The sequence below is a fragment of the Chaetodon trifascialis genome, chromosome 17, assembly GCF_039877785.1.
Source record: "Chaetodon trifascialis isolate fChaTrf1 chromosome 17, fChaTrf1.hap1, whole genome shotgun sequence".
NCBI classification, from domain to species: Eukaryota; Metazoa; Chordata; class Actinopteri; order Chaetodontiformes; family Chaetodontidae; genus Chaetodon; species Chaetodon trifascialis.
The window spans coordinates 3239768-3265248 of NC_092072.1; the positions used below are offsets into that span (position 1 = coordinate 3239768).

Genomic DNA, 25481 nt, shown 5'->3' on the forward strand with positions numbered 1-25481 from the left:
TGTTGTTGAAAACTTAGACTTTATTGCAGCATCACTTCAAAACCATAAGAATCCTTCACAGATTTTTAACCGTCTAAGATACGTGTGTGCAAGCTTGAATTTGAGTCAAGCATATTTGTCATTCCATCTTGAATTAGACAGCATAGTACACAGCAGCTTGGCAATCAATGTATGTATGTTTATGCATTGTATAAAGCAGCCTGACCTCTGACCTCTGTCACAGATCGTCCTCCAATAGGAATCAACGATGCGCTGGAATCCATTAACCTGCCTTCGCTGTGCACAGAATACTGTTCTGTAACAAGACAGCACAAGTCGAGCCATGTGACTGATTAGACATCTGCCCTTTTTTAAGATTTAATGCCTGCTGTGGTGAAATGGGTGCTGACATGAACGTGTAACTGTAAATTAGGCTGAAAATGATCAGTTCTTTCAAGATGTTTGTTTCCAAAAGGGTAAGACTTTAGAGGACATAGCAATGAACATCAGGTAGCACTTTTTTTCAAAATAGATCATGCATATGGCGTGAGTGTGGCTTAGATTTTCCTGCTGCCTCTGTAAGATTGATTCCCATCTGCTGTTTGGTAGCTCATGCAGGCAAATTAATGATAACCTAAGAAACACGATCGCTTTCACCCAAATTGTCTCGCAGCGCAGCGCTTATTCTACCATGAGTGGTCGAGTCAGATCTGTGCTTTTCAAACTGGAGCACTCACAATGACACAGTGCCTTTGAGCAATGTGAGAAAGCCAGCAAGGTGAACCACAGCGCAGACTGAAGGTGGAGAAACAGACTCCCCACCTCAGCGTGTGAAAGTGGAGAGAGGATGTGAGACTGTTGTGAGGGTGCATACTGTATATCTGGAGTGTGCGTGCGTGTGTGTGTGCCTGAATTTTTTCATGTTTGTGTGTGTCAGGTGAGACTGTGAAATGTTTCCTCATACAAATATTCCATTGACTCAGCGCTGTCACATCAACAGCCGCTTGTTTCAGCTGCTTGATAAACGCGAGCAGAATAGAGGCCACTGTCTCCGCTCTGATCTAAACTGAGCTTTACTGTACCTGCCTCACAGCGGTTCATATATGCGGCTTGGACTGCGGCCCATTTCTGCCCCGACATAGTGCTTCCTTTCTTACATTATACTGAAATGTACAGTGGTAGCCATTGTGGACACCCCCTGTATCTGCTCCTATGTCACATTAGTGCTGCAAGAACATTTAAGATTACTCTCAAGATTAACTTTTTTTTTTGTGCAGGTCAGGTTTCTGCAGCTGTGCAGACGGGCTGCACTGAAAAATGATCTCTATTTTGTATTTAGCAACGCTGCAGAAATAAATGAGCCTTTAGAGTGATTTATATACAGCCTAATGATGGGCCTTCTGAAAAGCTGTTACGGTCTTTATCTTTTATATGTTTGTGCACATATGCATCATATCATACACCATAAAGCAGAGCAGCAGCAGGGATTTATTTCCATGATTGCAGACATCACAGATTTACTGCATGTCGACATCCACAAAAAGTGACAAATGCAAACCAGAGAGAGAAGCGTTGTGTCTACAGAAAGCAGGACTCAGATTCAGATGTTTTATCTCAGATTTTGTTTGAAAGCATCACAGATTTGGTGGATTAGTGGCAAACTTGTGTAATTTACTGATTTATCATTGAAGGCCTTTTGACGTTTACTTATTGAATTAAGATGCTGTGCTGCATACAAAGCAACCATCTGAATGAATTATTGGTAGATGTCATGATGATTTTCCTCTCTTGCTCCTCTTCCTCAGACCCAGTGGACGTGTTGCGCGCTCTGCAGGTTCCCTCTCTCCCAGAGGGCGTGAAGAAAGTCCCTGGCTTCTGCACATCCCGTCGCTCCAGCAGCCCCGATCATGCTTACCGCATCAGCAAGAAGGCCCAGATCTCTGCCCCAACCAAGCAGCTCTTCTCAGGTAGGCCTCAGCCGGACTCGACAACAGGTTGTCCGAGTGTTTGGAGAGAAATTGCCATAAAGCTGTTTAATAACTGTTATTATGAACTTAAAGAGGTACCACCATCTAGTGATTTAAATGATGGAGGACTTCTAAGAGACAGCTTTAAAAGAGATGGCCCTCAACAACTATTTAGTTTGAGTAGTACTCCTTATGATGACTGAACTGAACTATCCTTAAATATTAAATTTAACCAATGTCAAAATAAACATGTATATATGGAATTGTTTTAGAGTAAATCAACTGACTGAAGAGCCAGGTTTTATTTTGTTTACTCACGAATATTCACATTCAAATTTGCTTTATTGGCATGACCATAATGAGGTACAGCATTGACAAAGCAGTTAGAACAAGGTGTGCAAAATAAGAGTGTTTTTATTAGAGAAAGAAGTTATTTACATCGATAAAATAGACGGCATATCCAAATATTTATTACCCGAGGTTTTTAGAATGATTCAACGGAAGTAACTAGTTTCTCATTATCTTCCCATCAACAGTTGAGCCGCCCTCGATATCAATGCGCAGTTGTATCCATAGCAACAGCACCGGCGCCAGTCGCTACTTGCTAAGCTAACTGTCGCTGATAGTAAAACGGACCGAGCCATGGGTCAAACTTCAGACACACTTTTAAAAAAATATGACCAATTTAACACAGCTCGCAGGCCTGTGGTGAGTGGCTGTATGCGCAGTAATACACTCGAAAGTCTTCCTTACAGTGTGTTGGTGAACACGACTTTTGCCAGGACACCTGTTTGTGGAAGTTTCTAGAGTTAGCTAGCTAACATTATCACTTAGCAAACTTTAGCTAACTAGCGTTTGTAAATAGAGTAATTTATGCTAATGCTATGGATTGATGTTAGCCCAGTATTAGCCAATAAAATGAACCCTGAGTTTGCGAATAATTCAACCAAATGCAGTAGCAACGTTGCGGGTTATTATAAAACAAATATAGCTTTTTATTAGAAGTTTTTGGATCTGTTTTATTTTTGACAACAACACAGTTTGCTTAGGAGAGAGGGACCGTCACAGTACACTTTAAGGGGGGTTAATATTTAAAGTATTTGATGCATTCCAGAGTGCCGAAACCTATAATTAGAATTACAGGTTGCTATATATGTTTTAGGTGTATTTAAACCGAGCTCTCTGGAGTTAAGTGAGGCTATTGTGCCTTATGCTAGATTGCTCTTGCATATAAAGTATAATTATGTGTTGCAGTGCAGCAGCTCAGTTAAACTGTGTGGGAGAGCCATAACAAATTAACTTTAGTATACCGTCTGACACCCTGGAGTAAGAAGAGCAAACAGAGAGTGGCACTTATGTGGTAGTAAAAAAAAAAATCCTCAAAAGTCAAACCTGATTTTCAACTCATTTTCTGAGATTTAGCATTCCTTCTGCAGCTCTGCTCACCTGTCATTATGTATTATATACTGTTATTCCACAACCAGTTGATCCTGACGCAGATCTCTTATTTTAATCTCTTGAAGATCATCGCTGGTGTCATTTCACTTATTCTTCTCCACCTCTCATCCTGCACTACTCCTCCATTTTTTCTCCTCCTTTCCCAGCCGCAACCTGTTCATCTGTCCTGCTTGAAACCTCCTCCTCCTCTCCTCTTCTTTTTTCACCTCCTTCTCCTTCCTCCTTCATGTTCCATGATAGATAAATGCTCTGGTGCAAGGTTCAGGTCAGTCTACACACCTTCCACCTTTCTCCTTTACTGCATCCTCCTCATTTTTTCTTCTTGTAAAATACCCACAAGTCTAGCAATGACCCATGTTCATGATATCACCCTTGCCTTCTTTCATTGTCTCTCTTCTCCCATCCCTCCCTTCCCTCATCAATAGGTCGATTCCCGGAGAACTTCTCCATCATGACTCTGGTTAAGGCCCATGCTGGTCTCCAGGCCTTCCTCCTCTCCATTTACAGTGAGCAGGGCATCCAGCAGCTGGGCATTGAAATCGGACGCTCACCAGTTTTCCTGTATGAGGACCAGAACGGCAAGCCAGCCCCTGAGGACTTCCCACTGTTCAGAGGCGTCAACCTGGCTGATGGCAAGTCAGTAACCAGCAACAACCAGTTTGTGACTGGTTGAGATGACATGATTGGGGTCATGTGGGTGTTAGTGGTTGGACATAGTATGTGTGTGAGTGTTGGTTGGAATGTGTATGTGGTTTGAGGGTTGGTTTGACACCTTTTTAATCAGGCCTGTAGTCACATTGCACATTTATTTGCCCTCTGTTCCTCCACCTCGTCTCTAGGTGGCATCGCATCGCTATCTCTGTTTCAAAGAAGAACGTGACACTGCTCCTGGACTGCAAGAAGAAGATGACCCGCCCTCTGCCCCGCGGCAACAACGCAGAGATCGACACCAATGGCATCACAGTGTTTGGTGCCCGTCTGCTTGATGAGGAGGTTTTCCAGGTGAGAACCTTAATAAGTGTAACTGGCAAAGGCACAAACTATACAATTTGTGGTTGAACGCTTTAGAAAGTTAGGCTTGCTTTAGCACATCTTTGTTGATCTGTTTTTTCTCTTCTTCATAGGGAGACATCCAGCAACTGCTGATCGCCTCCAACTCACAGGCTGCCTATGACTTCTGTGAACACTACAGCCCTGACTGTGACTCCCCACTGCCCAAGACCCAGGCTCAGGACCCCAATACATACGTGAGTAACATCACCACAACACGAGTTCATACACAGATGCATGAAATCAACATTTGCTCCTCGATACATGAAACTTTAATTACTCAAGTAACCTTCTTAGTGAATAATTTTCTTGAAAACCTTCCAGCAGGGTACAGTAACCAGCCTTTAGATGTGACTTACACCTCTTATAAAGGTTACTGCAGGATGAGGTCTCAGTTGTTCACACAAAGCGAATGCACTGCTACACACAGATCCTATAGCACTTACAAGACTACTGATTAGCATCCATTACGGAGCTGATTAATTCAGACCATAAGCTCTGTGCTAACACAACTCATTCATAAGAATGTAGGCTCATCTGTAGCTCCAATAAAGCAGGCCCAAACAGAACCTGTGGACTTCCTTTTCTTTTTCTGTGACACTTTTTGAAACTTGAAGGAAGAAAACTATTGAAAGTTTCACTGGATCTGAATAGTCTGAGAAACAGTTTTGTTTGTATCTGATAGTGAATGAGATTTGAAATGGACTGAAGCACCTTTTTACATGTATGAAATTCAGAGTCTGTCCAGCTCTTATCATGGCTGTCACAGAGTAGATACTTCTGGGTCAGTGAAGTCAGTGAGGAATATTATTAATTGAAAAATAATCTGTCATCTTATGAGCTGGCGCTGTGGCATAGTGGTTCGCACTGTTGCCTTTCAGGAAAGAGGTCCTACATATTTATTCTTCCGGCAGGCTGCATGATCTGTCCATGTTTTTTATCAAGTTCCTGCGAATTTACCTGTTAGGAAAGCTAGAAAACATGGTCTGATTATGAGAACAAAGGCCACTCTAAATGCACCAGTCCTATGAAAATGAAAGAGAATTCCTCAGGTTCAGTTTGGGTGTCTGATAATGTCATCAAAGTGCTGCTCTCCCTTTCTGTCTTCCTCACGCATCCCCATCATCAGCAACAGTTTGTATCCATCCACTTTCCTCCTCACCTCCTCAGTCTGTGTACAAAGAAAAGCAGAGGCATTGTCATATCATAGCTTTCCATAATTGCGCCTGTAAGAATGGGCACATTTCCATCATTTCATAACCTTTGCGTTGTGGGAACATAAGCTTGAATTGTCACAGCAGTGGAGCAGTTGTCACTTGTTCCTGCTCTACTAAAATGAAACTGAAAATGAAAGGTAGGGGAAAGCGGATGATACAAGCTAGCATCAATGCCTTTCCCCATTTTTTCCCCCATGGATTGAAAGGAAGAGAACTTGTTCAGAACATAAAACATGCAAATGAAGTTCAATTTTGATTGGTTTTCTGGTTAAATTGAGACACATAAGGATTTGGCATGAAGATGGATTAAGGTGGAGCCTCTTTGCTTACTGAGACTGGTTGTGCACATTATATACACTCATTATAAGCTTTGCAAGCTCTCCCTCATTCTGTTCCTCTCAAAATATCCTGATATGTGGAAGCTGAAAGTTCCCTGACACCAGGTGCATCACAGAGCTTAAGTAGCAAGTAATTTTCATCTGCATTCATCCATCCAAAGTACATGACCTTTGTTTTATAAGCCTGCATGTCGGATCAGTCAGCACAGTTGTATCAGTCAGTGTACAGAGCTCCAGCACTTTGCGTCCCAAACCCTGCCATGTTGATATGACTGCTTTCTGAATGAATACAAATCAGTGTGGTTTTATTCATTGACTTTAATTGTTGCTGTTTTCTCATTCATCAAGGTCGTCTGTGTTTGGACATTTTTTTAAATCAACGCCTTTTAGCCAGCAACACAGACTCCTTCTGATGAACGGAAAAATAAAAGCTTTTTGCTGTTATCTGCTTTGCTGTCTCTTGCTGTCTGTCACCATGTTTTATTTTTCCCCACTCTTGCCGCTTCACCCCACATTCATCTGATTTCTTCTTCACCTTTATTTCTCCCTCTGTGTCCTCTGCAACCCCTTTTCACCTCCCCCTGGCAATCCACACCCCTTCATAAATTCCTCTCCTTCCATTTCTTTTCCATTGCTTTCTTGAACCTTCCTGTCTACTGCCAACCCATCCCTCCCTCCATCCCCCCATCTCTCTCAGTACTTTGATGAGGAGCAGGATGACCATGAATACCCCTATTATTATGAGGAAACAACAGGCGTTCCCTCCTCCTCTGCATTCCCCTCTCCCCAACCTGGGGCCCCCAATCAACAGGTAAAGAGGGAGCAAAAGAGACGGAAAACACAAACAGGGTTTGTGGAAGGGAAGGAGAACGTGTGTGTGTGTGAGAGAGAGAGGTATTACAGCAATAACAGGTTAATTCATCATATAGGTTTGGCTTGCTAAATGTTTGAATATCAGTTAAATTTACATTCTCTGAAAGATTTGTGTGAAAATCTGCACATTTTCACGTTTCCGTTCTATATGCCTCTCTCATCACTCCATACCTCCTCATCACCTTTCCTTTAATCCACATTGACTGCCTACACATCTGTTTCCACCGCCTCCATCACACAGGAAGACCTTTACTATGATTTATTTGTCCTCATGTCATTTACATGTTGTCATATATCTGTGTGTGTTCAGATGTGGCTAAGTGGGGGCACTGGGGTGGTGTAGGTGCAGCTGTGTTGTTATATACACAATTTTTCTCACATTCTTTGTCACTCAGTTCTCCAACCTTCACTCCTTCTTCACACATCCTGTTCCACCCTAAAACAAACCAAAATACCTTCTCCTAAATAGAGTGAAAACCTTTTAAGAGACCAAGTTCACGTTTAAGACATTCTCAGCACATAATGCACTGCGCAAGAAAAATTCATTACTTTTTATGACAAATCAAACCACCTCCAACAACCTCTCTGAAATGTCAGTCCTGCAGGAAAAAGTTAATAGCCACACAATAAATTTGTTAATCAGATGATGTGTTTTTTGTTTTTTTAGACGCTTAGGGTTACTATATATCACCTCTTTTAACAATTGGTGGAGCTGCTAACATTATCTTATCAAACCAATGGATTACATGATTATTGGGTGTTTTGTCTAATTGAAAACAGCACATGCAAACAGTTACATGCCAGAGTGCCTTTTCTTAAACTGATCTTGGTCAAATAGTCTTTGTAAATACATTTTGTTTTACAATAGGTATCAAGTTACTAATCGCAGGATATCATAATTCACTTGACCTCAAGTGCTTTACTGTGATTGTTTGAATTATCTGCCATTTTCTAGCTTTTTTGATGAACCCCACCCTTTCAGCTTCACAGTCAATCACAAAAAAAAGACACACACACACACACACACACACACACACACACACACACACACACACACACACACACACACACACACACACACACACAGACAACAAAACAAAACAAGATTTGCAATACTGTCTGACCAGGGCATGAGTCTGTATCATCTTGTCACCTGCATGATTTCTTAATGTCTTGGAGGATGTTACCGCATGCAACCGCTGTTTCTCTGCATCATCAGTTTCCATACCAATTTTCCAGTCAACATGGGAATATCAATGCACATATTTTTTGTCTTGGTATATGCATTAATGGTTGTACATCTGACCTTTTGTATGGCATACATGACATGCATGTGTGCCACAGGCTGTCCCCTCAATGTCTGTGTTCTGTATTGCATATTTGAGGAGTTAATATTCACAATGTTGGCCTGTTATACCTCTACACTATATTATTGGGTGAAATTTTGGCCAGCTAGTTGGCAGTGTTAATTTGCATGTGTTTTCAGTATAGCAGCATGAGTGGTAAGAATGAATCACGTACTGTTGTTTTCATTTTGTGGTGTTATGTGACTAATACGCATTTGCATCCGTGTTCTTTCTTTTGCATGGCTGAACAGCAACCTACGGTAGCAACAATAACCATCTCTGTCTTTCAGTTGGACTGCTCAATGCATTATAAACTGTGTGTGTGTATGAGAGAAAGAGAGCACAGCAGGTCAGTGCATCAATGATGTGTATGTTTAGTGTGTGTGTTCAGCATCAGCTTTACCTGACCAGTCACACCCTCAGTGCCTCTGCCAAACCACAGGCTCCGGTTCATATTAGCACAAAGATGCTGCTTTGTCATTTAATATTGGGAATGGCATTACTGGAGAGATCAGCAAAAACAAACAAAATAACTGGACATGAAATTTCTCCAAATATGGCTTCTGAATTTGTTTTAGTAATGGTACTTTTTCAGGTGTTTATTTGCTCACTGTTTTAAAACTTGTATTAATCATCTGCTGTATCCAGTAATGCCTGTACAGTCTCAGTAAATCATCCAAGCCTTGGCCATCTTTATGTCATTGTTTCTCAAAACATCCACTCTTGTCTTTCTCTCTCCTTCTGTCCATCCCTTGTTTGTGCGTTTCACCCCCACCCAACCCTTCCATGTATCGTTGTCTTCCTCCACTTTCTCTCCCTGTCTTTGTTAATATGCACTTTTACATACTAAACATCATCTCAACTAAACAATAATCTCGGATATTAGAAGAAGGCCGCCAATGGAAAAGCAGCTCCCACTAAATCCAGCCCTGTCAAAGTGAAACCCACTCCAGCTAAGCCAGCCAAGACTAAACCGTACAAACTTGTAGTCAAGGTGCCTATGCCCACCAAAGCTCCCAAGTCTTCAACAGCCAAGCCATCCAAAGTAAAGCCCACTGCAGCAGAGATCCTCTTGTCTAAGATCAAACCAACAACAGCAGCTAAATCTAAGCCCACAGCTGCCCCGACCAAGAACAGCAATGGTAAACTTGCTGCAGAGAAGCAAACAAATGGTGCCACTAAAGCCAACAACAATGGCAATGGAAAAGTCATCGTATCAAAAACGAATGCCAATGGCAAAGCTACAGCAGATGCCAAGCCTACAGCTCAGGCCAAAGTGAATGGAAATGGCAATGGCAAGGTTGTAGTCGAGAAAAAAGTCATTGGTAACGGAAATGGACAATCCTCAGCAGAAAAGAAAGCCAGTGGAAATGGAAAAGTCACTGTTGTGTCTAAGACTACTGGAAACATCAATGGCAAAACTACAGTAGAGTATAAAGCCAATGGAAATGGCAAAACTTCCATCGAGGTTAAAGAGGTCAAAGTCAAAGTCAGTGGCAAAGCTGAGAATAAAGTCAACGGTGGGGCTAAGGCAAATGGCAGTGGCAAAGTTATTACTGTGGTAGAAAAGAAGGCCATTAGTACTGGTGCTGCAAATCAGGCAAAGATTGAAACCACTACAAAAGCAAAGACTGAGAAAGTTGTTAAAGTAGAAAAGACAGAAAAGACTCTGGTCAGTGCAGCTAAATCAGCTGTCAAAGTAGAAGTTACTAAGTCACCTAAACCCACAAAAGCATCAAAACCTGAAACTACAAAAACCGCAAAGGTTGTGGTCACCAAAGCTCCAGCAGCAAAAACCCAAGTAAATGCAGAGGTCAAAGAGGTCACCAAAGTTAAAACTGTGGTCACCAAAGTCCCTCTGGTCAAATCAACCGTGACCAAAGTAGTGAAGAATGTGGTCGAAAAGGTCGCCATACCGAAGAAAGTAGTTTCAACATCTGCCCCAGTCCGGCCCACTCCACCCAGACCCACGAAATCCAAGATGGTGGTGGACATTAATGTCAAATCCCAGCACAAACCTTTCCCACCCTTTGGCAAGACTGCGCTGAGTGGAACTGCAGTCCCAGCGAAGAAAATTAACAACGGTTATCAACAGGTACAACAGGAGGGCCCATGTTTGGGTCGGAATTACCAGAATGGTATGTCCGATCTTTCCCATCTGGCTGCCAGGTCTTTCCACCATCCAGGGTCTGCAACAAAATTTTTGTGAAACTTAATGTTTGGAATTTTACCATTTTTGGGGATCTCTTTTATGACTAGTCTGATCTTTCAGTAGATGAGTGGCAGTACAAATTTTGAAGTAAATCCTTGGTGGTGGACAGTCTGGTCTTCAGAATGGAAGTTGGTTCATACCAAGCTGGGTGACTTCTCCTCTGTTTATATATCATATGATCTTCACGATCAACCCAACTTCTCCATATGATATGATACAGCGGTGCACATTGAAGCATGGCTAATTGTACAGTTTCATTGTTCTTTACTTCACTTCATACTCCTACCTTCAAGCTGCTGAAACTGGATCTCAGAACCTGAATACACTCCAGCACTCCGTCTCTTTCTTTTCGGGGGAAACTTTTAACGTATCGGTCAAATGAATGAGCATGGATTGCTATGGCACAAAACTAAACCTGAGAAAACACAAATCCTATCACGTTCTATACACAAGCAACACAACAACACTTCCCTGTCACTCTGTCATCCTTCCTTTGTTTTTTTGAGGTACCTGTGTTTTCTCTCTGACACCTGTTTCTCTGTCTCTGGATATATTTTTTGTATTAAATATGAATAAAGCAGCCTCACAGAAACTGAAAAGCACACTTTAAATGTGTTTTCATTAGAGGTTAAATGTAATTCACCTTGTAGTCTGCTGTGTGAAGCCGACATGCTTCAAAGTAGAGACGTGAGGTTCATGGTCATCAGTGGGTTCTGGAAAATTCATAGCATACGTCGACTGTTGCGTTGAAGTCACTGAATCATGTTCTGTGAGGCTGCTGATTGGTGTTCTCTCTCTGTTTTCTGGTCTTGGGTGAAACTAGACATCCCAAAGCATCAAGTTATGATGTTTTCACCTGAAGGGATGGATAGAGGCTCTCAATTCGGTTTCCAGTAAGAGCAGACTTCACCCTTTCATGAGTCTTGGCTTTGTGAGCTTTAAAAAGCTTTAAAAAGTTTTCAACAATACAATAAAAAGAAATCTCAGTAAAGTAGTCTCAATGACTCCCTAAATCTTGCATATGGCAACATTTATAGTTATTGAGCTACCTGAAATTTCTTTTTAAAATGGATCTTTACAGCTTTAAAAATGTGAGTTGCCTGTAAAAATTTCTTTGCCTCTGGCAACCACAATTTTATGATGTGTTCCATTTTCTTTTTTTAACTCGTCATCACTTACAAGCAGACTTTGAACTAACCACGCTCTTCCAATCAAATCTGCTTACCTCCTCCCTGCTCCCCAATTCCTGTCAACTTGACCAATCAGGATGTAGACACTGAATATTCCGAGGCTGGCCACACCCCTACAGAGACTGATTATTACTATGAGGAGACGGTCCCACTGCCAGACGGTGAGGTGATTGGACACGAAGAGATCCCAGCACAGGTAAAAAGAAAATTACACACTGATCAGTGACACAGATCAAGAGGATGAAGACCGACAGAATAGATGAACCTTATGAAGAACATACCCATAAATAAAACTCCAAATCTCCACAATGATTTGCTTAATTTGCACAGGAAAGTATAAAAAGTCAAAAGTTACCAGTTAGCACATGGTGACAAAAACAAGAATAAATCATCATTTTAGTTTAGGAGATTTCCATCACCAAAGGAAGACGACAGTGTGGTGGTGAGCCCAGTCTTTGTAGTTTAACCAAGTAGTTATAGCTCTGTGTCTCTCTTTACAACTTTCTAACCAGACATCAGTGTTTTGTTGGCACCGATGCCACAAGACAAGACCTAAAAGAAAAGCATTGTCAAAAGAGAATGCACCACATTCATCTGCTTGTATCATCAGACATTTTTATGTGGCTCCTCTTTTCCTTAACAACAAGATTCCTGTGTTGTTCTCATCTCAAGATCCTTGGTTGATCAGGTTTTGATCTTGTCATAAGAACAAAAGTCTTGTGAAAATTGGATCCACGTAGGAATATTTGATGTGCAGTTTTACCCAAAGGGAGATGAATATAATGCATTCTACTTTGAGATAAACATCTAACTGAGCTAAAGAATACGGTAGTTGCTGTGGCTTATTTTACAGCCCTAAACTGTCAGAAAACTGTCAGTGAGAAAGAGTTTCTCACTGTTCTGATCAGTTTCTCAATAATCCATATTGTCATCATTGCTGTTTTATCCACATAAGCTGCTTTGATGACTTTGTGTTGTATGATTTTGATGTAAAGGATGTTTTCACTAATGTTTCTATGAGACGTGTCACTTCTATACAGTATGTTTTCAAAGCAGATACACACATTATTCACAGTTTGTTGTCATAGTGCTTCATATGTATTCACTTTTTCAATGATTACTTTTTAATATGAGATAACAGTGCAGCATAATCCCACTGGATTTATTTTGTTTAAGACGTCTGTGGTAAGTAAAATAGAAAATAACGTAGTTGTTGCTTTGCATAGCACATAGCAGAGGTTTGTTTTCTCAAAGTGCTTCATATCAGTTCTGTGTGTTTAGGGATGAAGCAAGCATGACCTTAAAATGTCAGATTTCGGCAGATTTGGAGAAGTCATTTGGTTACACAGGTCTTCACACACAAGCTGATGAGGATGTGCTTTGGTGGAAACGTGCTGTTACAAGCACAACAATAGATGATTAACACAAGATTCAAGGTCGCAGTTTAAACCTGCTGATTCAGAATTCACCTGAGAAAAGTCTGACTGAATTTACAGCATGAGGGACTAATAGAGTCCCCACAGTCTGCCAGATGTCTTTCTGTTTTCTGTCCCTATGTCACTGTTCATGTGCAAGAGGTAAGACTCACTTATTTCTATATATGCTCCCCTCTTCCACTCCCCCTGTTCTTTCATTCTCCATTTCTCTAACATTTCCTCATCACACATTCCTCTCCCTCCTCTTCTCCCTGTCCCTTCTTCCTCTCTCATCTTTGTTTTCCTTTGCTTGGGTCATCCTCTCGTGCCCCTCTCTCTATCCTGTCACGGCTCTGATAAACCCAACCCAGCCCCAGGCAGGAGAGGAGGTAGATGCCACCAAGGCAGGCGGTGTGGGCGAGGAGGCCTTCACTGAGGAGTATGTGACTGGGGACGTGGGCCTTAAGGAATACGACTATTCCTACAGGGACTACAATGAGCCATTACAGGAGACTGGAGAGGTCGATACCAACATGGGCCCCGCCCTGTCCGCTGTGACAGATGAGGGAGGCGTAAGTCGTTTTGCTTCATGGGCAAAAAAAAAAAAAAAAAATCCCTTTCAACCAATTCTGAATCCTAGTCTTTGTCAAACTGTATTCAGTGTCCTCTCAAATGACTTGTTTGAGTTTGCCATCCCTAAAAATCTTTTGTTTTTACCACTCTGAGACCTGTTGACCTTCTGGTGAATCTGAACACACATGGCACTACAGGAAACTATCCGGAGGGCTGGGATAGAAAATGTAGCCATAGTTACCTGCACTTTAACACATAAGTGAGGACCAGCCACACCTTTGACTGCAGTTATGTATTGGTTGTTTCCCACCCAAAGTGTGAAATAAGTGAATTCAGAATGGCCACCATACAAGTCAGGCAAGCTCAATCAATCACAGAGAAACCTGTATTTGAATGCATTTCAAATACTAAAGGACCTTGTCCCCACATCAGTGGTTGAAATGGGTTTTAATCTTTTAAACTCAGGACCCCAAAGAATAGCTGTTACCGTGGTAGAAGCTATTGGGGATCCTAATAAACACAAACGATAAGTTGAACTATCACACTGCATAAAGAGGCATTTGGAAGTGCAGGGACACAATTGCTGCATCTTTTGTCTTGAATGCCATTTATCTCAGTGTGTGTGGCTTCATTTAGAGCTGCTAAGCGCAGATGATTCTCTGTATCCATGCAAAAGTAATGGACCGGCCGTTTGGAGAACCATTGAATCATCGCTGTTTGGACAAAAGCTTATGTCTTTATCACGAGCGAAGCAGGTTTTCATTTCATGCTGTTTTATACAGTGGAATAGTAGTGTTAATGTGCGTATCTCTATGTGAATGTGCATCTGCCAAAACATCATTGTCTGTCATATGCATTCTATGAATGCTGGTCTTTTTTCTTTTTTTTTTTTTCAATGGTTGTGTTTAAGTACCTCTGTACTGACTACACTGTGTTGTTGGCTACATGTGTGTTTTCCTCAGGCTGCCGTCAGAGGCCAGAAAGGAGAGAAAGGAGAGTCTGCTGTCCTGGAGCCTGTGAGTTTCTAATTCTCTCTATGCCGCTTTACCTGAGCATGTGTATTTAAACTGGCTAGTTCTGTGACACAAAGGGAAAGCTTCCTCTGATCATGTTTCGCAGACGCTCCAGGGTTTGCACCAGCAACCTTCTGATCACAGTCTTGCTTTTCCAAAGTAATCCAAGATAGATTTGGGATTGTGATTAAAACGTAACACGCATTCACCTTTTAGATTATTAATGTGCAGTTAATACCTTACATATATATGTGACGTGATCACAGTACGTGTTTCCACCTGATTACCTACACCACTCTGTTTGTTTAAACTGGTACCAGTGAGTCAGTATCAGTGTTAGTGACCTGTTCATTAGCTGTCAGTTTCTAACTGGGAACTTATTCCCCCTATGAATTAGAAAGCATGTTGTTCAAACGGCAGCATCCATGTCCATCCAAAAACTAAATTACAAACATAACGTTCTTGTTCTCCTTCTGTCAGGTTTTGTACATTTTTTTAAGTCCTTTTGATTTTTGCAGGGTATGCTGATTGAAGGACCTCCAGGACCTGAGGGACCTGCTGTAAGTAAATGATGGCTTTACTTAGCTCTAAATATTCTATTAATACTCCCATAGGTTTGCTCCTCTTGCTTGTTGTCAGTATTAGCTACCACTTTAGCCAGTACACTTATTAATTGAATGTTATGTTGAGGATATTCTGTGTAACACTGTAATCAGACTGCACCTGACAGTGACATAGAAACTGGCCAGCTCACTGAGTCTGTACCCTCCTCCTTCTCAGGGTCCTACTGGCCCCCCCGGCTCTTCTGGACCTCCTGGCTCTGTCGGTGACCCTGGTGAGAGGGTGAGTGTTTCACTTCATCTGGAGAAATTGGCGTTTATAGAGACCTTAGTGCTGAGTCTGTGCACAGATGATTTTAAGACATTATTGGTTGTTACATATGCTCTTACAAAAGAAGCGTGTTTCACTTCCACTCTGTCCTTGAACCTGCCACCTCACCCCTCCCTCTCTCCATCCTCCAGGGCCCCCCTGGTAGGCCTGGTCTGCCCGGAGCTGATGGAGTCCCTGGACCTCCTGGAACCTCAGTCATGCTGCCTGTGAGTCACCTTTAACTTTTGATGCTTTATTAGAGACGGATACTTTCTGAATGTCCATAAATGTGAGTGACGTTTGTTCCACTGTGGACACTTTTTAGGTACCTTTAATACTTTGGCCCATGTTCATTACTCTCCACAGTTCTGTGTGTTCAGTACACATACCTGTAGCAACGGCTTGATGCTGGCCACACAAGGACCCATGCGTTGGCAGTTCCTCACTGCTTTCCTCTTTTGATTTTGCAGTTCCGTTTCGGTCAGAGTGGAGGAGATAAGGGTCCTGTCGTTTCTGCACAGGAAGCCCAGGCAGCAGCCATCTTGTCTCAGGCCAGGGTCAGTCGTCACTTTTGCTTCATTTCCACTGTGCGGTTAGTTTGCCTCGAGGATTACATCAGAGGAGTCTTGACACATCGCCATTGCCTGAGATTGTCCCCGTCTTTGAAGAACATTGTGTCCATAGATGTATAGTAACATGTATGCACACATGATTTTATAGACATCCTTTGTTTGCTATTGATGTTAAAAAAGACCGTTCACTTACTGAAGTTAGTACAAGAACACTCAGCAAAAGACGGACTGTTCTCGTCCAGAGAGATTTAAAATTTTCTTCATACACCACTAACATTACAAGCAGCCGTGTGCCTCCATCATCGCTGATTGTGAGATGTTGTTGTCTCTAGATGGCTCTGAAAGGACCCCCTGGCCCAATGGGATTCACTGGACGCCCTGGACCCCTGGTATGTTATCTGTCACCTGGAACCTTACCTGTTCATATCGAGTTTGTTTTTGTCATTGCTAATGATCATTTTCACTATCTGTCTGATTCTACACAATACAGCAAATTTGACCAGTACAAGGGTTTTTACTACGTTTTACTACGTTTCTTAATTTTAAAACAGCATTTTTTTCTTATCTTCATTGGGGGGCGTGGTTTTGGTGAGGATGATGATAATTAGTGTGTCTGTTTCAGGGAAATCCAGGAAGTCCTGGTCTGAAGGGAGAGAGTGGAGACCCTGGTCCTCAGGTGATGGATTTACATAGCTTGCATGTCAAATCATGTCATTAACCTTTCCTTTAACTGTGCAGTATTGTTCATGTTATTATTGAACTTATAGTATACTGTAGTAGTTCAGATTGATGACAGAAATTTATCACAGACATCTAATTCATTTTTCAGGGCACCAGGGGATCCCCGGGTGTGATGGGACCTCCAGGCAAATCAGGAAGAAGAGTGAGTATAAAAAATGGCCGACCTACCTTGTGACTGCTTTTTCATTAAGTCGTTCATTATCTGTTTACTTCAAAGAGGATCAGGGGCTACTGCAAGTTTTCGTAAAAAATGCAGTAAATGTTGTAGATGTTCCAACCAATAAGAAGAAGTCTTCTCTACACTTTAGACAGGGAATCATCTATAGACCCGTCCTCTCTATGTTAGCCAAGTGTGCCCTGTCAAACACAAAACATGGGTATTTGCAAGTGGTACAACTGCTGTCGCACACGCAGTAGCACTTTAAAACACGTTCTTCCTCTGCTCGTCTCCTAACAGGGCCGTTCTGGAGCTGATGGTGCCAGGGGAATGCCCGGAGAGCCTGGAGTTAAGGTAACCTTTTCTTTCCTTGACTTTCTTTCATAGACAGTGTCAAAATGAACTGTACTGGCTTGTGATTTTTGCTCTGTGTTTGAAGCTGATCTTGTCACATGGCTGCCATTTTGAAAGTCCTGGAACAGACTCTTCTATCTACCTGTGACGTTAATTAAACATATGTCCCTCCTGAGTCTTGGTGAAATGAAAAATCTGTAACCTCATAAGCTACGCAGAAGTATGATTAAGCCATCTTTTTCTTCTTCAGCGCACTGATAATGGCTTACGTATCTGTGTCTCTCTCTCAGGGTGACCGTGGTTTTGATGGCCTTCCTGGTTTGCCCGGTGATAAAGGACACAGGGTGAGTCACAGCAAATCAAAATACCACACACACCTCACACAGTCTTATTGTTATTTGTATGGTGGTAGTAGTGACAGTGGTCACAGTGGTAAAAACAACATTGTCTGTTCTTGAATATGTATAAGAACTTAAATAGTTGAGTATCTGTATGTAAGCAGAGCTAATTTTTTTTTCTGATTCCTCACTCCTCCACTCTCATCTCCCCCAGGGTGACACAGGACCGATGGGACCCACGGGAGCTCAAGGAGAGGACGGAGAGAGGGTACGAAGACATGAAAAGAATCTGAAATGATACCAAAAGATCATTATCATCATCATCGCGTCATGCCGAAACTGTGAATAATCAGCATCTTTTCATTCTTGCCGTGATGTTTCTGTGTGTCTTTCCAGGGAGACGACGGAGACGTTGGACCCAGGGGTCTCCCAGGTGAACCAGTGAGTGTTTCAATGACAACACAGTGTGTCACTTATGCTCCCCCATCTCTTTTGTAACAGCACAATCAGTATACCGCTACACATTGACTTTGTCCTGATGCTGCTGTAGCTGTTTTTGACCTCTGACCTCCCATTCATATTCATCTACATTATTGTTTCTGATTTATTTACGTCTTTGATGACTCACTGATCTTGGCTTGCGTGTGTGTGTCTGCACGTCTGTGTGTGTGTGTGTGTGTGTCTCTAGGGACCTCGTGGTTTGCTCGGACCTAAAGGTCCTCCTGGAATCCCTGGACCTCCTGTGAGTGAAAACATTTTCAAACCACATTGTGCTCCAGTTATTTTAGCTGCATTGTTTTTGTCCCTCTGTGACCGCTGAACACCCGCAGCCTCTCCTGAAATAACCCTCCTGATATAGAGACGGGGATGTCCAGCAATCTAAAAATGAACGTGTAATGTTCCCACAGTCACCTTAAAACAATACCAAGACACCAGGATTCAGGCAGCCCAGTCCCATCTGTCCATTTGACACTCATATTTATATGTACTAGTTTGGCTGAAGTGGTTTAGCTCCCTCAATGTTGTCTGATTCAATTTTTTAAAGGATCAAAATAGATGCAGAGATATTGTCTTTTTGATTCCACACATTCCACACACAAAACCTGGCACCTACATTACCCATAATGCAACTCGACTGCCAACAGCTCAGTCAGACATTCAGGTGTGTTATGCTAATAGTGGCTAATGTAGCCTCAAGCGGCTAGCCTCAAGCAGAAATGAGGAGTGGGCTACGGAGGTCTGGTAATCTCACTCTTCTCTAACTCCCCACCCTCAGATTTGTCATTTTCAAACTTGTCCTGTTCAGCCCCAACCAGCATCGCTTCAGGCAGACTTCACACAGCTCCCTCTGGAGCCACTAAAGGCTTTCTACAACTCTTTTCCAAACACATTTATGTGTAAAGTTGGCAGCAGCGGTGTTTAAGTGCCTGCTGATTCCTACAAATCTGAAGACACACATACAGCATCATCACAAAAATCTCCAATTTGCTGTGAGTGGCATGAAGCAAAGATGGTTTCAGTTCCCACTGCAGATAATGGCTTTGGACAGAAGCCCTCACTTCAGCGAGTTAGTTATTAGTATGTGCAGTTCTTATCTATTTGAATGGTTAACATCAGTTTTGTTCAGAATTCCAGTCTGATTTTTCTCCGTTTATCCTCTCTTCTTCTCAGGGTGTAAGAGGAAACGACGGACCCCACGGTCCCAAGGGAAACTTGGTCAGTGTTATCTGCCGTGTTATCATATAATCATGTGTTATCTGAACTTAATTAGTATCGGCACCTGCTATAGTAACACAAAGCTTTTTTTAATGAGGAATTTCTGTCTCTCAGGGTCCTCAAGGAGAACCAGGACCTCCAGGTCAGCAGGGAACCCCAGGAACTCAGGTGAGACAGAGGACAGCTGGCCAGTATCTCGTGATATTATTATCTGAAGTTGTGTGCTGAGGGCATAGGCGTGCATTCACATGCACACAAAAATAAAAGGAAACAGTGATGTTGAGAGCGTTTCTTCATTCCAATAACTGACCACATTTTATTTTGTTTTCATGCAGGGAATGCCAGGACCTCAAGGACCCCTCGGACCCCCAGGGGAGAAAGTAAGAAACCAAAAACATGTAGATACTCTGCATTAAAAGTACGGCAAGATACAGGAAGTACACTTGTTCTGGGAGATATATATAGTTACATATGCAATTATCATTTATCCTTCATCCAATCATGTGTTCACAAAGTGGTGAACCTCGCTCCATCCTCGACTGAGCCTTTCCAGGATGCCCCTTTCATTCCCTATCGTGATACTGTTATCAATGAGCCTGTTTACCTGTGGAATGATCCAGACAGGTGTTTTTGCAGCATTCCACATCCTTCCCAGTCTGTGAGACATGTTGCTGTACGTGTTGGAGTAATGAGAGGAAAACTTGATGAGAGGAAACCTTGTGGATGAATACCTGTCAGCCTGGTAGCCGCACAGTTTTTAGCACAAGTTATTCTTCTTACGGTGTTTCATGGCAGTTACCCAAACAGGGCGCAGCACCACCTCCCTCTGAACTCTCACTCATGACCACCTTGTCTTCTCCAACAGGGTCCCACAGGAAAACCAGGTCTGCCAGGAATGCCTGGAGCTGACGGCCCACCTGTACGTTTCTGTCTTTGTTTTTTCTTTTTTTTTTATCACAAAAACTGAATTATGGTGAATCCACAAACACTGGATGTCCTTCCTGAAGCTTGAACTCTCTGTCTTCACTTCTCAGGGTCACCCAGGAAAGGAGGGGCCTCCTGGCACCAAAGGAAACCACGTAGGTGTCAATTATAGACATTACATCTGAAAGAGTTGGATTAAAATGCACATTTACTGTACATTTGCTGGCACGTGTTTACTTTAAGGTATTTATTATGTTGTAAACTCGCCCTTCTTTCTTTGATCTCCTGCAGGGTCCCAGCGGTCCCCAGGGAGCTATCGGCTATCCTGGCCCTCGTGGCATCAAGGTCAGCATCAATAAACACATTACTTTTCCTTTTTTGAGATTTAACACTGCGTGAAGAAACGCAAAACTTAAATATTCCTGAGCATATCAGTGATTATGCAATGCTTTGATTGCAGGGAGGTCAAGGAATCCGTGGACTGAAGGGCCACAAGGGAGAGAAGGTAAGTGATCCGTTGCAGTTTAACGCTTCCAAATTTACATCATTTACTCCAGAAAAACCCTCTCTTACATCACAGTTGTGTAGTGATGTCGCAGAAACAACTCACAGTAGCAAAATGTTGGAATAAACACGGCTGGTCTTTGTCTGAAAGCACTTTGAGTTCAAATGAAAAACAAGGTTGATTTAGCTCTTTTGCTGAGTGTGTCCTGCATGTGCTGTTTGTGTTTCTAGGGAGAAGATGGTTTCCCTGGAATTAAAGGAGATTTTGGTCCCAAGGGAGAGAGGGTAAGACTAGTTCATTAATAGAATGAGTCATGGATGAATGAAGGCATTGATTGATTCATTGCTCATATGTTTGTATTGTGTTTTTTGATTGAGTAATTACTCTGTATATATTGTGTTGATTTATTCTGATGGTTTTGCTTTGTCTTCTGCTCGCAGGGTGAGATTGGAGTACCAGGGCCCAGAGGAGAGGACGGTCCAGAGGGGCCAAAGGGTCGCATCGGACCTCCTGGTGAGATCGGACCAATTGGACTGTTTGGAGAGAAGGTACGACCTGTTCTCTCAGGACAAAACTGCATGACTGACCCACATGAGATATTCTCGCATCATTTCCTTATTTCATTATTATTCATCAAAGTGAAAAACAAATTTCCCAAGATGTTTCCCTTTTTTAAAAAAAAATGAAGGTTAAGCCACTCCACAGAGTACAGGCAGGAAATATCACTGTGCTGCCCTCTTGTGGTTCTACGTTCATGTGCACTTGAATGAAACACGACATTTAAACATGGAATTTATAGTGTTTTGTAATTATATTACAAGAATATTTCAATAAATTTGATTTCATTTTGTGGTATTTACTGTGACTAAATATTTGAGTGTCTGCGGGACATTTTGTCTTTCATTTTGTTATGTGTATATGAGTGCAGCACAGCTGAGCACAACGTCAGCCGATTCTCATTTGTCCTTTATCTTTTCTGAATTTGAACACATCATCGTTACACAGTGTGTTCCGTAACTGGCTGGTAATGTCTAAACACTGTCACAGATGTTGTGCCCCTTTCATTAACGATGTCTTCATGTGATTTCAGGGTAAACTTGGTGTATCTGGACTTCCTGGATATCCTGGAAGACAAGGACCCAAGGTAAGAAGAGCACACATATAGCACCAACCTTCCTCACTGACTCATTTATTTATCCAGGAGGCTTTCTTCCGAGAGTGGTCACCTGACCTCTTAGTGCTGAGAAACAGTGCTGATGCTGAGATGTTGATGTGTTTTTCAGGGATCTCTTGGATTCCCAGGATTCCCTGGCTCAAATGGAGAGAAGGGAACGAGGGTAAGTCGACGGTCAGACTGTTCAGCTCCTTAAAGCTTTGAGTGATGAGCGATCAAAGCGGCGACTGTGTCAAATAACTGATCTGTACACAGATAAGACGGATGGATCCTGTACATTACGTTCTATAGTTCTATAGTAACACACAGTCCTGACAGGTACAGTAAAATACAGGCCGTTTGACCCAGTCTGTAATGGTTTTTTCTTTGTTTTTTCAGGGTCTTGCTGGAAAATCAGGACCAAGAGGACAAAGAGGACCAACGGTACTGTTTCACATCTATTATTCATTCTGCTCTGAGCTCTTTGACCTTTTTCCCACTCGAGCTGTTGAGCACAGATGGATAAAAACTGTCACTTCTGCTCGTGAGGTTAAAGAATAGTTGGCACCAAAGTGAACAGCAGAGTTTCACTGGTTGAAAGTTTCAGGTCTGTCGATCGTTGGTGCTGCGTGTGGTTGGTTCTGGTCCTTCGTTGCACCTTCAACCCCGCCTGGCAGTGACATCACAGTACACCTAGTACACCTGTGCATCACTGCAGCAAGGTGTGAATTCAAACCACTGATGGGAACAAGATTTTTAGGGAACGTTATGATATTCTTTAAGACCCGATTTGCTTAATTAAAAACTCATTGACCATCAAGGTAATCAAAGGTAACATCGCTGTTACATTGTTTTTGACTGATGGAGGAAGCTTTTTGCTAATTATGCTCTTTGTTTGTGTCCATCAGGGCCCCAGAGGCCAGAGAGGACCAAGGGGAGCGACTGGGAAACCAGGAGCAAAGGTTTGTCTTCACCTTGAACAACAGTTTAAATGAAGACATCACTCAGTATTTTCATGTTTCATTCCTGTTCTGTGCCGTCCTGCTTCAGACACTGGGTGACACACTCATTTATTTAGATCTTTACCTCAAAATAACTTTATTGGAGTGAAGCCCATTTCAATAAGCCAAAGATATTAATGAGCAATAGTTCTTAGTAATATTTTATTTACTGCGTTGTGTTTTTTTTTAGGGAACTTCAGGAAGTGATGGCCCTCCTGGTCCTCTTGGCGAGAGGGTGAGTGCTTCACCTTCATCACAGGTCATCATATCCTGCTGGTTAGCACCACGTCAGAGCTTACATTCAAATCTGTGCCTCATGCTCAGACACTGAATGGCTCTCTTCTTTCTTCTTACATGTTCTTATCATATCATGTGTTGTTGTCTCTCCAGGGACTGCCCGGGCCTCAGGGAGCCAATGGCTTCCCCGGACCAAAGGGACCTCCTGTAAGAAAACCTTTTAATGCCACAATGTTCTGGGTTTGATGTTGTAGGGACAGCTCTCAAGATCGAGATTTAATTAATAAATGATGGTTGATTGACGCTTCCTCACAGGGACCACCAGGAAAGGATGGGCTGCCTGGACACCCCGGCCAGAGAGGAGAAGTTGTAAGTTGTATTTTCTTTGACCGATGATTTTAAGACTTTTACCCTGATTCCAGTCAAACTCAGCTAACTCCAGTGAAGTATTTATAGCTTTCTTTAGATATCTAATCGAGGCATCTACACATTTAAATATGCAGTAAATTACATATTAGTGCAATAATCAGCTAAGTGCTTTATAAAGCTGATATGCACTGATGTTTCTTCATCGTCCTTTGTCCAGTTAAAATAACTCTTCAGACTTGATCTTTGGTTTCTGTTTTGTGTTGAGTGGACACATAATTGTGGGCAAAGCCCTCTGTGCAGTCATGAAGCTCAGACTGTGGCGGTTGTGAGAAAAGCTGAGTTGTCGTGATGATTCAGATGTGGATTACTTATGTGATGATGCGTCTCAACAGTAAGATGGAGGCTCAATTTTTTGCAGATTTTTTGAGAACTGTATTTCTCTCCTGCAGGGTTTCCAAGGTAAAATGGGTCCACCTGGGCCTCCTGGAGTAGTTGGACCTCAGGTGAGTTTTCTGAATGCTGGTTCAGATTCTTGTCATTGCTGATTCACTAAATCACATCCGCTTTCATAACAACATCTTGTCCTCTTTTCATTTCTGTTTTTTTTTCCTCTCTGCCCACTTTTCACTCTCACCTTCTTTGCATTTGCACTTTATTTCCTCTCCATGTCCATCCTCCCAGGGTCCATCAGGAGAGACCGGCCCCATGGGCGAGCGCGGCCACCCCGGACCCCCAGGTCCACCTGGAGAGCAGGGACTTTCTGGTCCCTCAGGAAAGGAGGGCACCAAGGGAGACCCTGGACCCCCCGGAGGCCCCGGTAAAGACGGACCCCCAGGACTGAGAGGCTTCCCTGGAGAGAGAGGACTGCCTGGAACCCCTGTGAGTTTGACCAAGAGAAACACTGCATAGATCACCAAGCACACACTTTTAGCTCAACGATTAGCTGCCTTTTGTTTTTAAGAGAGTGTTTTTAAGCTTGTGTTGATCCTTTGGTGGCAGTAAGTTCACGTCTGAATAAAAGTGTCTGGCAGAGGTGAAGTGAAATATTACTGTTTAATCAATACTTGCCTTTTCTTCCAGGGCGGTGGAGGACTGAAGGGAAGCGAAGGACCTGCCGGACCTCCTGGACCTGCTGTACGTTTCAAACCATATGAACGGTTCATTTTCATAAAACTGAATAAATACAGCTAGTCCGCTCAGTTAAAGTACTAAAGTTTCTGAACAGAGGATTTAGTTACTTTGACTTGGGTCAGTACATCATTTCTGTCTGTAATACACTTTGTTTTAATACTTCAGTATTCATGTAATGAATACCTGCTGTGATCTGTATTGTCTTTATGATTCTTTGTAGGGGTCTCCTGGTGAGAGAGGACCAGCTGGCACTGGTGGACCTGTTGGACCCCCTGGCAGACCAGGCCCTCAGGGGCCCCCTGGACCCGCTGGAGAGAAGGGAGTTCCTGTGAGTATTCTGGAGAAAGACACTGTCATTGCAGCCAAAGAAAAGCTATCAACCTCTGATTCTCCTCTTTGTTCTTTTTCTCCCGCTCAGGGTGAGAAAGGACCTATTGGGCCTGCAGGTCGCGATGGAGTGCAGGGTCCCGTGGGTCTTCCTGGCCCTGCCGGATCACCTGGAGTACCTGGAGAGGACGGAGACAAGGCCAGTAACTCTAAATAACAGTCTTCACACCAACACGTCCTTAGATTTTCTTATTAACCATCCAGAATAATGTGTCATAAAGACTTTCAAACTTGTCTTTGCTGTAACATGATGTTTGTCAATGCAGGGTGAGGTTGGAGAGCATGGTCAGAAGGGCGCCAAGGGAGCTAAAGGAGAGCATGTGAGTGAGGCCCACTTGTGTGAATTAAAGTTGTCTGACGATGCTGTTTCTCTCTTTATTGTATCACCGCTGTTT

General features: G+C 42.6%; 1 protein-coding gene across 1 annotated transcript in view; it reads left to right on the plus strand.

Moving 5' to 3' along the window:
• Nucleotides 1–25481, plus strand: part of col11a2 (collagen, type XI, alpha 2) — a 42565-nt gene that overhangs the window by 10716 nt on the left and 6368 nt on the right. Inside the window, exons 2-43 of the mRNA XM_070984770.1 lie at nucleotides 1785–1946; nucleotides 3830–4040; nucleotides 4244–4406; nucleotides 4529–4651; nucleotides 9115–10323; nucleotides 11707–11826; nucleotides 13417–13617; nucleotides 14581–14634; nucleotides 15150–15191; nucleotides 15412–15474; nucleotides 15654–15728; nucleotides 15972–16058; nucleotides 16406–16462; nucleotides 16696–16749; nucleotides 16903–16956; nucleotides 17272–17325; nucleotides 17616–17669; nucleotides 17878–17931; nucleotides 18060–18104; nucleotides 18352–18405; nucleotides 19335–19379; nucleotides 19494–19547; nucleotides 19715–19759; nucleotides 20245–20298; nucleotides 20414–20458; nucleotides 20595–20648; nucleotides 20764–20808; nucleotides 21039–21092; nucleotides 21249–21356; nucleotides 21899–21952; nucleotides 22092–22145; nucleotides 22361–22405; nucleotides 22870–22923; nucleotides 23153–23197; nucleotides 23353–23406; nucleotides 23515–23568; nucleotides 24018–24071; nucleotides 24250–24447; nucleotides 24649–24702; nucleotides 24920–25027; nucleotides 25118–25225; nucleotides 25353–25406. Of these exons, the coding sequence (XP_070840871.1) occupies nucleotides 1785–1946; nucleotides 3830–4040; nucleotides 4244–4406; nucleotides 4529–4651; nucleotides 9115–10323; nucleotides 11707–11826; nucleotides 13417–13617; nucleotides 14581–14634; nucleotides 15150–15191; nucleotides 15412–15474; nucleotides 15654–15728; nucleotides 15972–16058; nucleotides 16406–16462; nucleotides 16696–16749; nucleotides 16903–16956; nucleotides 17272–17325; nucleotides 17616–17669; nucleotides 17878–17931; nucleotides 18060–18104; nucleotides 18352–18405; nucleotides 19335–19379; nucleotides 19494–19547; nucleotides 19715–19759; nucleotides 20245–20298; nucleotides 20414–20458; nucleotides 20595–20648; nucleotides 20764–20808; nucleotides 21039–21092; nucleotides 21249–21356; nucleotides 21899–21952; nucleotides 22092–22145; nucleotides 22361–22405; nucleotides 22870–22923; nucleotides 23153–23197; nucleotides 23353–23406; nucleotides 23515–23568; nucleotides 24018–24071; nucleotides 24250–24447; nucleotides 24649–24702; nucleotides 24920–25027; nucleotides 25118–25225; nucleotides 25353–25406 (4376 nt within the window). The remainder of the gene's footprint in view (nucleotides 1–1784; nucleotides 1947–3829; nucleotides 4041–4243; nucleotides 4407–4528; nucleotides 4652–9114; nucleotides 10324–11706; nucleotides 11827–13416; nucleotides 13618–14580; nucleotides 14635–15149; nucleotides 15192–15411; nucleotides 15475–15653; nucleotides 15729–15971; nucleotides 16059–16405; nucleotides 16463–16695; nucleotides 16750–16902; nucleotides 16957–17271; nucleotides 17326–17615; nucleotides 17670–17877; nucleotides 17932–18059; nucleotides 18105–18351; nucleotides 18406–19334; nucleotides 19380–19493; nucleotides 19548–19714; nucleotides 19760–20244; nucleotides 20299–20413; nucleotides 20459–20594; nucleotides 20649–20763; nucleotides 20809–21038; nucleotides 21093–21248; nucleotides 21357–21898; nucleotides 21953–22091; nucleotides 22146–22360; nucleotides 22406–22869; nucleotides 22924–23152; nucleotides 23198–23352; nucleotides 23407–23514; nucleotides 23569–24017; nucleotides 24072–24249; nucleotides 24448–24648; nucleotides 24703–24919; nucleotides 25028–25117; nucleotides 25226–25352; nucleotides 25407–25481) is intronic.